Source organism: Ahaetulla prasina, chromosome 4, assembly GCF_028640845.1.
Source record: "Ahaetulla prasina isolate Xishuangbanna chromosome 4, ASM2864084v1, whole genome shotgun sequence".
Taxonomy (NCBI): domain Eukaryota; kingdom Metazoa; phylum Chordata; class Lepidosauria; order Squamata; family Colubridae; genus Ahaetulla; species Ahaetulla prasina.
In genome coordinates, this window is record NC_080542.1 from 53737419 (window position 1) to 53756920 (window position 19502).

Consider the following 19502-nt stretch of genomic DNA (forward strand, 5'->3'; position numbering starts at 1 on the left):
CATAGGTGGTTTTGGAAATGTAAATCAGTCAGCATTCACTACTTCTTTATACCTTCACCATTTGTTATTCCAGAACAATGATTTAGCCAACAAATAAACTCAAGACCATGTCAGACTCCTAGATATGCTTCCATTTTTTGCAATTACTATAGGCAAGGCAGGTTTGATTTACATGCTATGGTTTCTAAATATAGTTGACTCACCTCTTCATTGGACAAGCCAATCCAGAGTGGGGTATGTAAGCTGCTGACTACCTGAGTGAGGAAGGCCTGGGTGAATGGTTCCATCACATTCGCTAGACTTCCATTGAGACTCTCACATAACAACACAGCTTCATGCCACTGGAGCGGCTTCATCAAGACACGGTAAGTGTTGTTAAGATATGAAAGAGTCGAGTCGAGAACAGGAGAGAAGGATGTTGAAGGGTTTAGAGTAGGGTCTTGAATGTGGAGGAAGAATTTGAGAGAAAGAAAATAAAAGCTTGGTCACACTTTACAAATATATCTTAGAGTCATGAACAAAGCAATATTGATTTTATTCAAAATTAGTAGCAATTTGCTGATTATCAAATAGTTTCTTAGTGTTTTATTCCATTTTTAATGGCTATTTTTGTGTTACTTTCTTACCATTTCTATGAAATAGAACTTTAATTCTTTCTGGAAGCCATTGTATAATGATGGTGAGAGAATCAAGATATATTTATAGATACTATTATACCCTCTCATATAAAACATTTATATTTAATTTTTTAGTTAGGAAACCTCACTCCTCCTCCATGTAGTTTGACCAGGATAAGGCATATGAGGATAAAGGAGAGAAAAATGTTAATGTCTGTATTCTACTTCTGGTTGTTGTTAAAGACTGTTTTCTAATTCTTAATAATAAAAAATGAGGAAGGATGTATCTGCTCTCTATCTTATTTGATACTTAATCGGAGTAGGAAAAGTGGATAGAACTCATGCATCAGATACACGTTGCAGAGAGAAATCAAAGGCCATAGCATCCTGAATAAGTGCTCATAAAAACAGCATTTTCAAGACTAACGGGTTTTGACAAAAAACAAATTAAGAGTCTGGAAGCATTTTTAAGACTAATCAACCTTTTTGGGGTATATTCTGTGATGAGAAGCAGCAGTTTTCATGAACATGCATGTAACTGAAGAACAGAGTTGCTGCCCATGAAATAATATGCTTCAAGTTGGCCAGTCTTGAAGTTTTTTACCAGATTCTTGTATCTGTCTTGTTGCCACAGACTAATATAATTCTTTCTCCCTTGGGCACAACAGAAATGAATGCCAACATTCTTGGCACAAGGAATCAAAATTATCACAAGCCCTCTCTGCTAAGCATAACTTAAGCCAATGTTATTGGCTTAAGCATTATTCCTAACTCTTACCTTTGCTCTTCTGGCAGATAAAAATATGTTTCTCCTCTTGACAGTTCCTATCATCCCAACGGCCTGTAAACATGGAAGGGAGGCCATGCCACATTATAGCGCAGTTGGTCTATGAGAAACAGAACCAGGAAAATCAAAATTATACACCTGCAATCATGAGAAAGTACCTATCAAACAACATCAATAATTGTCTGAGTGTCTGCTGGCTTATGACCAAATAAATATTGATTTGATTAATGGATTGAGTGTGTCCACACTGTGTTGTCCAATTCTTGTCTTATGATTACTGCAACATGACATATATGAAACTGCTCTTGGCAAATATTACAAGTATATAGGCAAAGCAGAATAGACAATGGGTTCCAGAAAACACAAAAACAAGCAACACACTGAACATTAAACCAAGTTGTGGTTTTCACATAACTCGTTATACCTGAACAATAATCTTATTGTGGAATAAATAAGCCCGATAGCTTAATATACACAATATGTCAGTAACCTGACTCCTGCAATATGTCAAACCACAAACTATCCTATTCAATTTTAATTCATTCTGCATGAACCAAACCAAACTGCTACTTCATCTTTACCAAACTTTGGAACTCATTACCAGTAGTCCTCAACTTAAAACCACAAGTGGGCCTGAAATTTTGGTTGCAAGTCATTGTGGCAGTTAAGTAAGGTGTCCATATGACCACTTAATTCAATAACTGCAATCCCAGCACTCTGAATTGTGGATGCTAAGTAACCACACAGGCCAGTAAGTAGACAAAGGAGAATAATAGAGTAACAGGGGTGGAAGGGGTCTTCAGACAAATGGTTGTCCAATCTCTTCTTAAAAAGAATAGCTGCCTGCCAAAAGAGGGCAAAAGAGAATTCCTGCACCGAGTCTTAAAAACTCAGATCCCAAAGATTCAAGCTTTGTTTTCTTCGGCCCATTACAGGTAATCTGCTCCTTTCCATGTGCAGAAGGAAACCATTACACTGCAGTGAAAAAAGGAAGCCCAGGTCTCTGATGGATCTTCTTTGAAGAACCTTCTACTCTTCAGAAACTTTGCATTTATTCATTTTTCAGGCAGAAAGCTAGCAAGTGCAATCTTTCTTAAGAGTATGAAAGCTAGAAAAAGCATATCTCCATGGCATAGGGCCGGGCTACTTACGGGACTGCCTGCTGCTACCGAATACCTCTCACCGACCCGTGCGCTCTCACAGAGAGGGACTCCTCAGGGTGCCGTCAGCTAGGCAGTGTCGTTAGGCGACACCCAGGGGAAGGGCCTTCTCTGTGGGGGCTCCCACCCTCTGGAACGAACTTCCCCCAGGACTCCGTCAACTTCCGGACCTCCGAACCTTCCGTCGCGAGCTTAAAACACATTTATTCATCTGCGCAGGACTGGATTAGTTTTTAAATTTATATTGGTTTTAAATGGTTTTTATTATTTATATTGCTTTTTAATTCGGCTTTGTAGAATAAGTTTTTTAACTGTGGTTTTAGTCTGTATTTATATGTCTTCTACTTGCCTGTGAACCGCCCTGAGTCCCTCGGGAGATAGGGCGGTATATAAATGTGATTAATAAATAAATAAATAAATATCTAGCATTTAGAAAGATCACGTTTGCTAGCTTTTTGGCTGGAAAGGTTGGGAAGAAGCTCAGATCTTCTGGATGCAAGCTTCTTTTCTCCAGCCCAGCGCCAAAATTCTCCTCTACATGGTGTGTAGGAGAAACTCTGGCATTGGCTTGAAGAAAAGTTTGCATCCCAAAGATCTTTGTTTCTCCATCTTTTCCTGCAGGAGTCTCCCTCCCCCCACCCTGCAAAGAGGGGAGGGAAAGTCCTTCCACAAGCGGCAGCAGCTTTATCTGCCAGTTTCCACATTGAATTTCTGGTGAAACGAGCAGAGAAGATTGCAAATGGCAATCATGTAATTACAGGACTCTTGACAACCAGTCATAAGTACAAACAGGTTGCCAAATGCCTAAAATGTGATCACATGACCTTGGGAATAATCGGGGAATCAAAATTTCAAGGACAGATTGGAAGTAATTTTTTCCTGAGTCTCTCGTAACTTTGAACAGTCATTAAACGGCCAATTGTAGGTTGAAGATGGCCTGCGTTGCAAGATGTGCTGGTAGCATCTTTGAAAAAACAGGTGGCTGGTTAATTTGTAAGTAACAGAATGCTGCCCTAGATACTAATTTTAACACTGATTGCAAGTTTTAATATTTTTAAGAAATCACCTAAAACAAAACAAAAAACCCCCAATTTTATTATATATTTATTAAGAGGGTAGAGAAAAATGTTCTCTGAAAATCATGCCAAATGCTTGAAGAGAAATAAACAAATTGTCATTTGTTTATGAAAATACACAAAAGGCCATTTTCATGATTGACCAACTTCAAAAATTCAGAAGTTAGAAATCAAAAGCCACATTCTAGAAATACATAAGGCATAGCCTTTTCTTCTGCAGTTTTTGGCAGGGAAGCCTGAATAGAAATTGTAATCCTGTTTGAATATGTTTCCTGTATTTTATTTAATCCAGAGCCTTAATTATGCTATTAGCAGTAAAAGTTCAGCTCACTGGCTGATCACTAGCAATGGATGTTCCATATCCAGATGGTTCTCCAGGGGCCCAGTTCACATAGTTGACAGCCTCAGATTCTACCCAAAGAAATTCCTTCTTGGAATCATGGAGGCCAATCCATATATCAAAGGTCTCATTTGGAAGAAGAGTTGTTATAAAAGCTGCAAGAAAGAAACAAAAGAATGGAAAGTGTTTGGCATTCGATTAGAGAAAAAGCAATGCATATAGTGCTGTTTTTCTAAATGGAGTTAGGAACTCAAAAGTTGAATTCCACTATTCCCTCTGCTAGTGTTTTTCAATTGTCCATAGTATAAAATTTGCTGTCCTCCTCTGGCTTTGTTACCTCTGGTTTCACTGCAGTCCTTGATCGACATTCAAGATAAAGGAGAGTTAAAAGCTAACAGATTTTATACATCATAAGCTTCATTGGATGGTGTCAGAATACTATTTTAACATTGGTACTGCCAAAGAAATCAGCTCAGAATTGTTCAATATTATCTCCTCTTATCTCTGAATTTATGCTCAGACCATAGCATAAAAAAAGGCTTGCCCTGGACTGAAATGGTACTTCGTCCTGTCACTTTTTGGCATAGACTTGAGCAGTCTTTTGGTAATAATAAGACTACTACAATTATGCTACAATTGTCTTGTTTAGAATAGATAACCTGTTAGTTTAGTTATTCAACAGATAAAATAAATGCAGTATTTATATTTTCAGGGGCCTCTATTCTTTAGTACTACTTCAGATATTCCTGGAGTGAACGCTACAAAATAAATTCTGCTCTATCAGAGAAGACATCTGTTCTAAGCAGAATTCAGAACAGTTTAGGGTTAAAACAGATATCTCTACCAAAGACTACTAACTATGATGCTGAGAGGCAAAGAAAGAAACAGATGAATCTCTGGCTATCACACACTGATTAAAACCCCCCCACTATTTTTTCCTTCCTGCGAACTGGAAGATTATTTATTTTAGTGTTCTGGAAATTTCAAATTCATACGGAAATCATTTTCAAAGAGACATCTGTTACCAACAAGAAAAACTTGCACTTTTGTTTTAGTTATTATTGAAACCCATAGCCAATCATGATATTATTTCTTTCAGAAGGGCTTTGCTGGCTGAGGAATTCTGGGAATTGAATTCCACAAGTCTGAAAATTGCCAAGGTTGGAGACCCCTGTACTAGTATAGAATAGAATAGAATAGAATTTTATTGGCCAAGTGTGATTGGACACACAAGGAATTTGTCTTGGTGCATATGCTCTCAGTGTACATAAAAGAAAAGATACGTTCATCAAGGTACAACATTTACTGTAACCTCTCAACAAATGTACAAAAAGAGTTTGCATTGTGAGGTCACCACATTAGGTTCAGTATCTGTCTCCCCACCTCCTAACTTACACTTCATTAGGTGAATTTTTCTAAGAAAAATACCATTCTCCCTTATCATTTATCTCTTGAAGAACTCTCATATATATTCTGGGACCAAAACCTGTCCACTTTTCAGAGGCAGAACAAGCATCTCTCTGTGTACGCATATCCAAACACCCTTGGATAAAACCTACCTTGCTCAAGGAGGTTGGAGACAGTAGCCAATATACCTCCCTGAAATTCACATTTCCGATTTGCCTCCAGCCATGTCACTTTATCTTGATTATAGATCCTAAAGCACTATAAAAAGTATTTAACAACAGAGAGAAAGAATAAAAAACAGGATGTGGAGGAATCTTTTGTATGCAAATTTATTTACAGTAATTTACTATTGCTCCTCTTATTATTCCTCTCTCTAAAAACACTTTTTCTTCCTGCAACAACCTAGTGAGGTAGTGTAAACCAGTGTCCCCCAACCTTTGGGGCACCAGGGACTGGTTCCGTGGATAGAAGTTTTTCCGCAGATCGGAGGGGTGGGTGTGGTTTTACGTGCTGCCTGCATCCTGCGGGTGGGGCTTCACTTGTTTAGGCGGTCCAGTTTCTGGCAAGCCAGGCACAGTACAGGTCCAAGGACTAGGGATTGGGGACCCCTGATATAGACCAACCAGTAATGACTGACATCGAGTGAACCATACTAGGATTTCAGTCAAAAGTCTCATCAACCATATTTACTATTTTACTGCACTGGCTCTTTATTCTTGTATGTTAAACATTAAATGAAGGAGAAGAGATAAACAAGAAATACTAGAATTAGTAGAAACTTGCTAGCTGTTGTGTATATGTTTCCTGTGACACTGACATATATATTATGCCTTTGAAACTGTAAGACAGACATGCTGGTGTCCTGGAGTGTTGTGAGGTCACATTGAGTATATTCCTGGATTGTTATTGGGATATCATTCCGAAAGTGTCTGGCAATTGTCAAACTATATCATTTGATCAGATCTCTCCCCACCCCATTCTGGCTGAGAACGTGTCATCCTCAGGGGGCCAAATAGCCAAATGTGAGAACAAAAGAGACTAATGGTGCCCATTAAGAGGCACTATCCTATTTCAGGAGATACACAAACCAGATTCCAGGATACGCAGATGCCAGAGTTGAGGATTTATGACCTTTTTGGTATAAGAGGACATTGCTTTCTCTCATGAGTTTGTAGTTCCTTCTTTGCATGTATGTATCATCTTATGTGTTTGGAACAACTAACCATTTTGAGCCTGATCAAGATTAAAATGCTATTTTACTCAAGCCTCTGTCTATGTCTCTTGATTGGCAGTTATGAGCTTAGACATATTAATAAGTGAACCTTACATTTTTGGCGCCCTCCCATTCCTAGGAGAACTATAGGGGGCGTGCATAAGAGCACAAAAGTACCTACCGTTCCTGTCCTATTGTTTCCTTTCATTATATCAAATTAGTATAGTTATTGCATACTTTTGCTCATATATATGCTTATATGATATGTAGTTATTTTATGTTGATGCTTGTGTATACTGTTGTGACAAAATTTAAAAAAAAAATGACATCAGACTTTCAGGAAAATGCCCTGATACCAGGAATAGGAATATTTGTGAAGAAATGGTTTCAGTATTCTCCACAAACCTTTATTTTTCTTCTCACATATTCAGCTCAAAGAGGATGCACAGACAGATATGCCTCTCAAATTGTCCCCGCTAATGATTTACAATAGAGTGATCTGAGTACCTTATTAATGAAGGCATGCCAGTCTTGGGCACAGCTGCCAGGAGTTGGTACAAGTAGCGATGGCAAGGAGGGCTGCACAGTGGTGATGTTGGTACGCTTGCAAATATAAGGCAGAGCAGTGAGGCATTTCTGGTCACCCCAATCCTCTGCAGAAGATGGAAAAATGATGATGAGCAAGAGCACAGTGGCCCTCTCAAAAAAACTGCTGTAGTAATAAATGGTACCAAGACTTGGTATTAAAATTCTGGCAGAAAAAACCTCAAAATATGAAACTTGTGGTGTTTCCTTTCTTACCTGCTGTGTCTGAAAAGCCATATAGACCCACACCACTAAAATAAAATATAAATGAAAGGAACCTTATACACATTTCCATATTAATGGTTAATTGCATTCCACTTGTTAAAAAGAGAATGGAAAGTGAGGAAGAGAAGAAACTATAGTGCTTTAATAGCAAGGAAATAAGAACAAAGACAGGAAAGAAGTCTACTACTACAAACATTTCTATGAGCTTGGTGCATAGCACAAAGTTTTTCAATGGCAGATAAGGATACCAATTCTGGCAATACTGGAAGAAAGAAGAGGTACCTACAATAGAAGAATGGATACTGAAAGTCATTAATTTGGCTGAGATGGCTAAAATCTCAGCTTTTTTAAAAGACAATACGCAGGAAAGATATTTAATTGAATGGAAAAAATGGATTGATTATCTACAAAACAGATATCAGATTAAGAAATATCAGATTGCCTTTGAATAATTAGGAAGTTATTTTATGTAATGGGGAGGGGGTTGGGAGATGAAAAGCTTTGGATGAGGTTAATTGGATTGGAAGGGAAAATTTTATTCTATGTTTGGTTTATGTATAACAATACCTTGTGATTGACCCGGGAAGCCGGGGGGGGGGGGGAAGGGAGGGGGAAGGGGGTTTTCTGGGAGGGAGGGGAAAAAAAAGGGGGGAAAATGTTTTTGTTTTTTAAAAACTTTTTCAATTAAAAAAAAAAGGATACCAATTTTGGCACTTGGCTAATTGGAAAAAAAGGAAGAAAAAACATTTTAGCTTTCTATCATGGGATTTTTTAAAAAAAAGAAAATCTATTTTTATTCTTTATATTTGTTGAAATCGCTGCCTTTTAAAAAAATCTCCTATTTATTTTTATTTTTTATTTTTATTTGCATTTATATCCCGCCCTTCTCCGAAAACTCAGGGCGGCTTACACTATGTTAGCAATAGTCTTCATTCTATTTGTATATTTATATATACAGTCAACTTATTGCCCCCAACAATCTAGAAAGAATGTAATGAAAACTTCTGTTCTACAAGAACCGCAGAAATGTTTGTAACAAAAGAGATCACCCATATTGAAGCTTTATATAAATAATTCAAAAGTATCTAGAATGTGGAGGGAGGGGAGGAGCTCCAACTCTCATTGTATCTACCATGGGGATGTTTTTTCCATTCATCCCAACTCATCAGTCCATGAAATCAAGGAGATTAATTGGGCAAGTACAGGTAATCGAATTATGACCATAACTGAGCCAAAAGTTTGTGCTGCTAAGTGAAACATTTGTTAAGTGAGCTTGCACCAAGCGCCAACTTCAGGAGAAGTATCAAGAACAAAGAAAGCAAAGAAATGTTATGCCATAGTTCCCAACCTTTCCAGCTTTGCAGATTGGCTGGGTTGGGGGAGGAGGGGATAGTTCCATGAGAGCGGTGGGCAAGTGTGCAGCTCCATTTGTGCGTCTGCTGGGCAAACATGCCCACCGCTCATGCAAATGGAGCACACACTCGCCTGCTGCTTGTGCAAGTGGGGATGCTCGCCCACCAGTTCTGTGACCCTGTTCCAAACAGCTCAAGGCCTGGTAATACGCTGTGGCCTGGGGGTTGGTGACACCTGCGTTATGCCATAGACACAGTAAAGGCACTCAAGAAAGAAATCAATTATTATTTGGGAATGTCAAGCAATACCATGAATATCTACTACTAACCTCGGCTAGCTGTCATGTACACACATTTCCTTTCTTTGTTGATAAACCGTGGTTTATCAGGTGCCCATGAGATGAAATTCAACAGAGAACCATCAGACCACCTGAAGGAAGTAAATGCATAGAGGGAGACTTTCATATTTTAAGCAAAGGTGAAGTCATGAAATAAAAACATTTCTAGAGCAGTGACAGGTGTTAATGAAGAACACAGAAAACTCACCGAAACCGTCCATCGTTCTCATAGGTGTTTAATCCAATCCACCAATGTTCCTCCTGACCCCTTGAAAACTGGTCAAGGATTGTATATATTGGCATTAGAAATATCATAGAGAATAAGAGGGAGAATGAGAATAAGAGAACTAATCATTTCTCTCCAATGTCAAACTAAACTGTTGTGACTAAAAAAAAATACCATTCTGGGCCGCCTCCTTTCATTATTCTAGCTTTTGATGAAACATGCCTCAAGTACTATTAAATAACTGTTGACACAGCAGCCTTCAATCACAAGTCCACCAATCTCTCTTTAAGGTTATTAATTCTCTATTATATTTTCAAGGATCAAACAACGTGCTTTTATATAACTTTACCCCCTTGTATATTCTTCAAGAAAGGCAGAATAAAATATCAACATTAAATCGGCCTGCAAATGCACACAAATCTGCCAAGATTCATCCTTAATAAGGCTTCAATCCCCACATAGTTTATCTATACATGAAACCATAACTGCACACAGCAAGCTCTCTTATACCAAACCATGTTGTTTTGTCTAGCCCAGTATTTATGTTAAAAAAACCAGTTTACCATCACCTTAAAAAAAACCATATTACATATAGCAGTCTTCCAGAGTTTGGCGTTCTTCAGATGTTTTGAATTAACACTTCCACTCGGTTCAGCTAGCTTGCCTACTGGTCTGGCTAGGGTTCTCATTAAAGCCATCTAATATGCAAGTAATGTAGAAGTCTAAATTATACAGTGTAATAAGATCACTTTAGGGATAAAAGTTACCTGGCCCTTCCATTAGGAAAATGCTACTAATATTCCAACAGCATGGTCTCATTAGTGCTATGTTCTTTGTAGGTACTTTTAAACATAGATAAAATAATTATGTACATTAATCTTTAATCTTTTACCTGAAAATGCCAGAAACTGAATCTGAGAATATGTATATTAAAAACATATGCTCATTTACCAACTGCACTGGAATATAAAGTTCTATAACACATCAATGGAAAATAGCTTTCTTTTTTAACTTAAAATAAGTCAAAATCACAATTGTCCATGTTTGAATTAAAAGGTGCATACACTACACTCTGAACACTTAATCTTATTGGATTCCCATTACATTTATATAGAAAAGGACTGTTAAAAGCAGCACTTTGTTGAAGATGTAATAGGGAAAATGCTTTTTAAAACATAAAATATTATGTTTCCACAATATTTTCTATTTACCAAGTTTGGCAACAAAGTGGTGGATTGTATAAATATGTGCAACAAAAGCTAAATTTTTTGGAGTATAATGTTCTTTTGAACTCAAGTACATGGAATTTGGATGACGTAAATGGATTTTCCATGCTCTTATTATGGCTAAGACTGATACTGCATCATTGGAAAGATAAAGGTATGGCCATTTTTAGTCAATAGATTGAAGGCTTGATTACACTTACTTACAAGCAAATTGCTTATAGATGTAGACTTGTATAGATAACTATAATGAAATATAGGATTCATTTATATAGAATGCATTTATATGATAACTTAAAAATGATGGTTGTATAAATATATTAGAAGTACATTGAATAATATTTGCATTAGTTTAGCAAATACGAAGTTGCAACTATTTACTATTACAACGATATACTATTTGTTTCTTTGTCCTATTTTTTCCTTTTTTTTTTTGTTAAAGCACTTTTACATGGTCTTTTTTTCTGTTCTCTTTCACAATATAAGCATTTCCAAATTATTATCTTTATGTTTTTCTTTTTTTGTTAATAATTAAAAAGCAATACAAAGAAATTATATAATATCCTATACAAATTTGCAAAATTAAGTTATGATATAAATAGAGTCTTGTTTTTGATGTCTTCCTCCAGACCCCCCTCCCATCCTATCAATCATCAATACTCTCTTCTTATAATAGGCTGCTTTCCAACTGGATTATCAGGGAGGTAGTCCATCCTCCACAGATTTTTTTTGATAGAGGAAATCAAAACTACGTTGTCTTCTTTTTATAAATCTTTTGTGTTTCTTACAACTTCTTCCCTTTTTGTTTTTTCCATAAATGAGTTGTTTTGGATGGATGGAAATATGGAAATGTCTTTTGAGTGATCCTGAAACCCTTACAATCCCTAAGATAACACAATACCAATTTGACTAAATTTATTTGACATGAATTCATCACATCATCATATTTTAGATATAGTCCTACCTTCTTCAAGTTTTGGCCCAGAAAATCCAATTCAGTTTGGCTATGAATTGATACCAACTCAGCTTGAAACCATGTGCAAATACGTTGAGCCTGCACCCAAGTTGAATGGTGATCAAAAAACTTGTATTCAGCATCCTGAAACTTTAACCATTCATTACTCCCTGAAGAGAAAGTGAGAAAATAACTGGTCTGTCTTACTGCTTATTAGCGGTACAAAAATCAACGATACAGCAAATAATGTAATCATCAAAGGAATGATTTCTTTTACTTAGTTAGTTACTCTTTTATTGTTTTGTTTTTTGTTTTTTGTTTTCCTAAGACCTTGATGGCGAACCAATGGTACGTGTGCCAGAGGTGGCACACAGAGCCCTCTGTGGGCACATGCACCATCACCAGCTGCTCTTCTGGTTTCTGGTGCACATATGGCCAGCTGGTCTTTGTAGGTACCAGAGCGCCAGAAAACGGCCAAAAAATGCCCCCAAAAATGGCAAAAACCCAGGCCATTTTTCTGGCCTTTTCCAGGCCATTTTTGGCCCAAAGAATGGCCCAAACCCCAGCCTGAAAACTGCCCAAAAATAGCCAAAACCAGCTTGAACAGCCTGAAAACATTCTGAAAAATGGCCTGAAAACAGCCCCCAAAACGGTCTCAAAACAGCTCGAAAACAGCCTGAAAACTGGCCAAAAAAGAGGCATGCACACACCAGCCAGCTGGTCTTCGGGTTTCCGGTGCTCCAGCAAATGCAAAGACCAGCTGGCTGGCACGCATGCACGTGCTGGAAACCCAAAGACCAGCTGATTGGCATGCGTATGCACCTTGGCCAGCTGGTCTTTGGATTTCTGGCATTCCCATGCACCCCATGCACACTCATGCACACGCGTTCTGGTTTGGGCACTCGGTGCCAAAAAGATTTGCCATCACTGTCCTAAGAGAAGAGTTAAAAATCCTTCAGTATTGGTGAATGAACAGGTTTCACCAAAACTGTATCAAATTTCTGCTCATAAACTAATGTAGGTGAACATTATCCTCATGAGCATTTAATATTTATGAACACAATATCTTGACCATAAATTTCTTGCCATCCAGAAACTGTTAAGATTACAACCTCCTTCATCCATTACGATTGCACACAGTGAATGGGATTGACTGGAATTTGATTTCAATTGCAATATATTTCTCACCTACGATAAAATAAATGTCAAATCAAATTCTTTGAGTCTGGTCAGTAAGCCACACTCAATAAAACTTATTAAATATAACCTGCATAGTAGCGCTATAAGAGCGAACATACCGAGTAAAATAAATATGCTGGGTCAATTTACAACACAATAACTTGTTTCTAAATAAACACAATCAAAATCAAATGCATGATAGAAAATCAGTTCCTGCCCCATAAAACAGAAGTTTCAACAAACTTAACTTTCTTATTGTTTTAAGAATCATCAAAGCTGCACCTCCCACAAACATTTACATTAAATGGAATTTGTGCTGAATATAATATATTGGAGCCAGAGGATTAGATTATACAGTAAAAATAAATGCTGTGTTCAGCTTCAGTCAATTATTTTTCTTTTTCAGTTTTTTCCAGATCACATATGCCTCCAGAAACCATAATCATAATATGCTAAGGTGTACACTCACAAAAGCCACCCCCCTTTCATTTTAATCAACTTTTCCTTCTGCTGCCTCAAACACTGATCTGTCTTTTAGAAGTAGGGCCTTATTGACAATGATTATTGCCTTCCTCTTTTGGCACTTAGTTAGGGACCTGCACTTTCTCAGAGCACTTAGCTCATCTCTTAAAACCAATTCATACATATTAGGCCCCTGCAAGTCCACCCAATTTCTAGATATCAAATCCTTTCTAGTTTTAGTTGATTAACAAAAATCCTTACCAACCACCTGCTGAAAAAAATAATTTATTTTTAAGAAACATAATCCTTTATTGCCAACTACAATAGTTTACGGATAATGTGGCATACTACCACATCTATATATGTAAGTCTTGACGTCCATTGTTCATAAAATCCCTGAAGCATAATATTAACTTTGTTGTCTTTAATTTGCATGCATCAGAACAAATATCTGTTGTGTATACAAATCAAAGAAAGGACATAACTTTACAGGAATGGGGGCAGCAGAATTAGGATATATAGACTAGACTAGATATACTCACCTTGGATGGTTGTTTCTGGTTCTTTCACCTCAGTCCCTAATGAATGAATAAATGAATGAATGATAAATCATTTTCCCATCAAGTATATCAAACTGTTTTCAAGAAAGCAGTAAAATGAATTGTCTTTATTTAAAACACCCATAAGGCAAGTGAATTTATTTCCCTTTTTATTAAAATAGTTATAGATTTTTCTATTTCCTTTACTGTCAAAACTCAGAGCACTTAGTAATGAGCGATCCACATAAATTTGTGAGTTAGACAATAACTGCCATAATAATGCAGCAATAAAAAGAAAAGCAAGTGTAGTGGATAAAGCTAATTTTTTAAAAAAAATTCAGGACAGTCATAAAAAAAAGTTAATCTTGCAAATCAAATGGGGCAAAACTGTCTCAAGCTGAAGTACACAGCTGTAATTGTATTATTCATATGGTCTACTTAGATGGACATTCTCAAAAGTAATTGACAGCTAGTAGTCATTGAAATTAGTTAATAAACCCTCTTTAAAGTCTCATATTTAAAGACATAGAGAAATGAAGAAATAAACAGCAAAAAATAGAGATACTTAATAGTATTCATAAGTACATACCAGTAAGTATTCAATTCCCCAAAAAGAGAATGGAATTAAGAATACAAACCATGTTCAAACTTTATCTCAAATACCTTGTGCTCTGTACTATCTCATCACTTCTTTTATTCTGCTCCCTCCCTGCCTCCTCATTACAATCCCAGTCACCTTTGGGCAATTTGCAGATCCAGTCCAGTTTAATTTCACACTGCAGAGGCACCCACTGCAAGGATGCCAAGTCCAGGGCCACACAGTTACGGATGTCATCATTATCATGATTACTGCGGTCAAAGTTGTGATAAGAAAACTAAAGGCCAAAACCAAACGGGAAGCAGTTAGTTCCAAAGAGATTTGGAGAAAAACTCTCAGATCATGTTTGACTGCAGGTGCAAGAGACACAGATAGGCTGCTCTTGATCCTCTGCCAGCATACTCTTATTTCCTCCTCTCCTGAGTTATGCTTAGTTTTTCAAAGGTTAGAGCATTTTGGGTGAGAAAAATGAAATATTTTCTATTGTTTGTGCTTTAAATTATTAAAGTACTCTAGTTTTGAAACTATTCACCAAGTCAAAAATAAACAATTATATATGAAAGCAGAACTTGTCTCAGGATGGGCGTATCGTATTCCAGTATAATTACCATATTTTTCGGAATATAAGATGCACCTTAGGTTTTGGGGAGGAAAATAAGAAAAAACCTGATTCGTGGGTGGATCAGAATACCCCCAATCAGCTGTTTCCAGAGGTGAATTTTAGCAACAGGCTTGTTGGTTGTGAGCTCTGTGCCTTGCTTTTTTTTTTTTTTTTACTTCTGAAACTCTGTTTCAGAAAAAACTTTTTTTTCTACCTCTGAAAACCTCCGAAACAGAGCTTCAGAAAAAAAGCCTCTGAAACTTCCTTTCAGAGGCTTTTTTTTTTCTGAAGCTCTGTTTGGAGGCTTTTTTTCTGAAGCTTCGTTTCTGATACTTTTTTCAGCCTCTGAAACATCCATTTGAGAGGCTGGATGGAGCTACATTTGGCATATAAGATGCACCAAGATTTTCACCCTCTTTTTTTGGGGAAAAAGGTGCATCTTATACTCTGAAAAATATGGTAATCAAAAGTAGAAACAGCTGATAGTGAGAATTATTCAGAGTCAGAAAAAAGAGACAAGATATTCTTGCTGCAAAACCCATATTTTCCCAAACCTTTTTCAGATTTTTTAAATATAAATATTGGCATTTAATTTGTTTGATGCATTGGAGTACAAAATACAGAAGAGAGAGAATGTTATTTGATTTATTATAAAGCTTATAGGTTTTTCTGTTTTCAGTGTAAATTGTTTGACTAATTGGTCTAAGCAGACAGAATTAATGCTACATTAAACAAACCATAGCTCAATTTGTAATTTAAAAAAAAGCTGTTTCAATAAATAAATAAACTAATAAATACTGTCTAAATATTTACACTTTTCCATGTATGTTCCAAATATAAAATCCACTACTCACTCCAACACCATCACTCCAGGTCCAACTTCCCCCAGCTCTAGGGCTACGGCGATTCAAGCCAATCCAGAACCAATGTTGCTCATGAATGTCAGGTTCCGACTCCCTGGGTCATAGCAAAGGGGGAAAGAAAGACATGATTGCATAGGCGAAAAAAATCCATTTGATATAATTAAGATAAGTAGTCTAATTTTGCTTTTGATGCTGAGAAAAAATTGAACAATTCATCTTCTTCTTCATTTCCCCTAATTACTTGCCCCAAATAAAAGTATTGCCATGATTTAAGTTATGTTTTTACTGAGGTTAATTTGGGCCTTTACAAAATATATAGAAACTCTGGGTAAAATTACCTTATACTCAGCCAATGCATGTATATATTCAGGAGCACAGAGAAATGCACAAATGTATATAAGCCTGTAACTCCAAAGTATACATTTTCTAATTAGTTACAAAATTACTTAAGTACTTATTTTATTCCTCACCCAAAAATCTTGTTGAGAGTATTGGCTACAAAATGTTCTTCCTCATAATCACTCAAGCTCAAGAGCTGTGCTTTTAATTCCTGACAGAACAAATGTGATGTGATCCAATTTTTCTTTTCCTGCAGCTTATCATAGCTGAATACCTGTCCAAAAATTAAGGAGAAATGGTAATTTTACTAATTTATCCCTGTTATTATCCCAGCATGACTAACTCTGGTTTTTGTTAAAAATGTATAACAGGATATGTCTCACACAAATACTGCACTGGAAAATGAAATCTATCCTGTTAAAGAAGAATGCTCCATTGGAATAATATCCCTTCTCCTGAAGACTCAACAAAGGCAGAATCTGATAAATATGCAAAAGGAGCATCATGTTTTCTCATAACTTGGTTGGCATTTGGGATAATGTGAATCTCATGTTTTTTATTCTATCTAAAGCCTTCAATATTGATTGAGGTTTGGTTGTTTTTCTTACTTAACCAAAACCATATTTACAGTAATGTGTGATAGAGCTACAAATCTATTCATTACACCCATTACATTTCTCCTCAGTTCATAGTCATAAAACATGTCAATTTCTCTTTCTCTCTTTCTTTCTCTCTCTCTCTCTCTCTTTCTTTCTTACTTGTCTTTCATCTCATCTGTTAATTTATTCCCAGGTATCCTTTGCTCTTACATTCAAAGTCACAGTCTTCTATATTTATTTTATTTTTATTTATTTTTGGTGATATTATATACTATTATAATTTGAATGGGTAGTTTACAAACAGAACTAAAACAAGAACAGCAATACAGTACATTACAATGACACAAACACAATGCATTAATCTCTCCCCCCACCCCCCCCAAAAAAAACTTTCTTTAAAAGCACTGTTTGAACTAGGTTCTGGATGGCCACCAGACCAAAAGTGGGAAATGTTCCACAGTGAAAAAGCATTATCTATAAGTTTTGCCATTTAACCTCTCTGTAATGAGGACTCCTATGCTGTTTTCTCAGAGAGCATATTCAGGAAGGTACCTAGGAACCAAGCAAAATAGCACTTTGAACTGTACTTAGAAACCAATGAATAACATATTAGAGTTACAATACAGAATAACAAAGTTGGAAGAGACTTCGGAGGTCTTTTAGTCCAACCCCCTGTTCCGGCAGGAGACCCCATAGCATTCCAGACAAATGGCTATTCAATCTCTTCTTAAAAACCTCCACCTAATGGAGCACTCACAACCTCTGGAGGCAAGCAGTTCCACTGATTAATTGTTCTCAATGGTCAGGAAATGTCTCTTTAGTCCTAGGTTGGATGGCTCCTTGATAATTTTCTGTTATTTTCTTGTCCTACCCTCAGGTGCTTTAAGTTGACCACCCTTTTCTCTGTAACAGCCCCTCAGATCTTGGAAGACTGCTATCATGTCATCCCTAGTCCTTCTTTCATTAGAGTAGATATACCCAGTTCCTGTAACAGTTCATCATATGTTTGTTTCCAGCCCCCTAATCATCTTTGTTGCTCTTCTCTGCATGTTCAACATCTTTTTTGTATCATGGTGAACAAAACTGATTAAGTCTTCAAAGTGAAGTCTTCCCAAAGCAGTATAAAGCAGCACCATCTAATGTAATGTCCCTAATTGATTGATTAATTTTAACACTGTGGGTTTTTAGTGGGCTTTTAATAGGGGTCTTAATCTATTTTGTAATTTTGTAATTTTTTATTTAATATTTTTAACATACAGCTATTGAATTAGTTTTTTAACTGGATATTGTATTTTAAATTTTTTTGATTATTGGTGTTTTATTTTGCTGTACACCGCCCTGAGTCTTCAGAGAAGGGCGGTATAAAAATTTGAAAAATAAATAAATAAATAGCAATTCCTGTTTCAAACTATCTAACAAGTTGGCTACTATATTTTACACTAATTGCAGTTTCTAGGCAGTCTTCAAAAACACCTTTTTATTACAAATATTTTCACACTATTCTGCAAAACTAGAGGATCTCTGATTTGCAAACCAATATGCTGTTACTGTATCATACCAGCTAGGAAATACAAGCACATTCAAACCATAGCATTTATGTTGAATTATGAAACTGCTGCATTAAAATCAGTTCAAGTTAAAATCATTCTCTTTCCCTTTAATCCTTTGAGTATACAGTGATGCTTATAAGTTTGTGAACCCTTTTGAATGTTCAATATATATTTGCATAATTATGACCTAAGATGTGACCAGTTTTCCACACAAGTTCTAAAACTAGATAAAGAGAACTCAGTTAAACAAATGATTTAAAAACTTTAGACTTATTCATATAGGAGATGATTAGGCTGAGCCCGAGGGTGGAGTCAAATGAATCATTGGTTTGGAATCTCTATGCCTTCATAAGAAACTTAAATCCAGTCCCCTTTGAAGTCCATTAACTCTTACCTGGCCTTGACCCTTAGTAGATCAGATTCTTGTGAATAGATACTATGAAATAAACTTGTAGTACTTTTGAACTCTATCTATCCTGGTTCTTGATTTCTTGACCCTGACGTTCATTTATTTATTGAGGAAAATTATCCAATGCTACATATCTGCGAGGGGTGGGGGTGGGGGAAGTATATGAACCTCTAGGATTATCAGCTCATTTGAAGGAGAAGATAGAGTCATGTTTTTCAATCAATGGGATGATAATCAAACATTAGTTTTTGTAAGACCACAATCAGAAGAACATTTGGCAACAATGGTTTGCATAGCAGGGTTAAAAGGAGAAAGTAACTACTCTCCAAAAAGAATACTGATGGTCATTTAGTTGCAAAAGACCACATGGATAAACCAGAAGGCTATTAGAAAAATGTCCTGTGGACAGATGAGACCAAAAAAGAACTTTTTGGCTTGAATTAAAAGCTTTATGTTTGACAAAAGGAAAACATTATATTCCAGCATAAGAACCTTATCCCATATGTGAAACATGGTGATGGCAGCATCATAGTTTGGGGCTAGTTTGCTGCCTCTGGACCAGGATGGCTTGCCATAATTGATAGAACTATGAACTCTGAATTCTGCCAGCTAATTCTGTAGGGGAAAAAACAGAATATATGTATATTAACTGAAGCTGAAACTGAAGAATGTGGGTCATGTAGCAAAATAACAACCCAAAACACAAGTTATACAAGTAAAGAATGTTTAAAATACAAGAAAATAAATCTTTGAACTAGCCAAGTAAAACTCCTAACCTTAATCCTCGAAAAATGTGGAAGGACTTGAAGCAAGCAGTTTATCTCAGGAAGTCCACCAGCATCCCTAAATTTAAGTTGTT

At 36.5% G+C, this 19502-nt stretch overlaps 1 protein-coding gene across 2 annotated transcripts in view; it reads right to left on the minus strand.

Moving 5' to 3' along the window:
* MRC2 (mannose receptor C type 2) overlaps window positions 1-19502 on the minus strand; it is a 74709-nt gene that overhangs the window by 8247 nt on the left and 46960 nt on the right. For both annotated transcript variants that reach the window (XM_058179550.1, XM_058179551.1), the window contains exons 13-24: window positions 16217-16359; window positions 15738-15840; window positions 14421-14559; window positions 13688-13723; window positions 11514-11674; window positions 9309-9376; window positions 9092-9192; window positions 7108-7253; window positions 5540-5645; window positions 3972-4135; window positions 1396-1504; window positions 204-439 (exon numbers count right to left, since the gene is read on the minus strand). In XM_058179550.1, coding sequence (XP_058035533.1) covers window positions 204-439; window positions 1396-1504; window positions 3972-4135; window positions 5540-5645; window positions 7108-7253; window positions 9092-9192; window positions 9309-9376; window positions 11514-11674; window positions 13688-13723; window positions 14421-14559; window positions 15738-15840; window positions 16217-16359 — 1512 coding nt within the window. The remainder of the gene's footprint in view (window positions 1-203; window positions 440-1395; window positions 1505-3971; window positions 4136-5539; window positions 5646-7107; window positions 7254-9091; window positions 9193-9308; window positions 9377-11513; window positions 11675-13687; window positions 13724-14420; window positions 14560-15737; window positions 15841-16216; window positions 16360-19502) is intronic.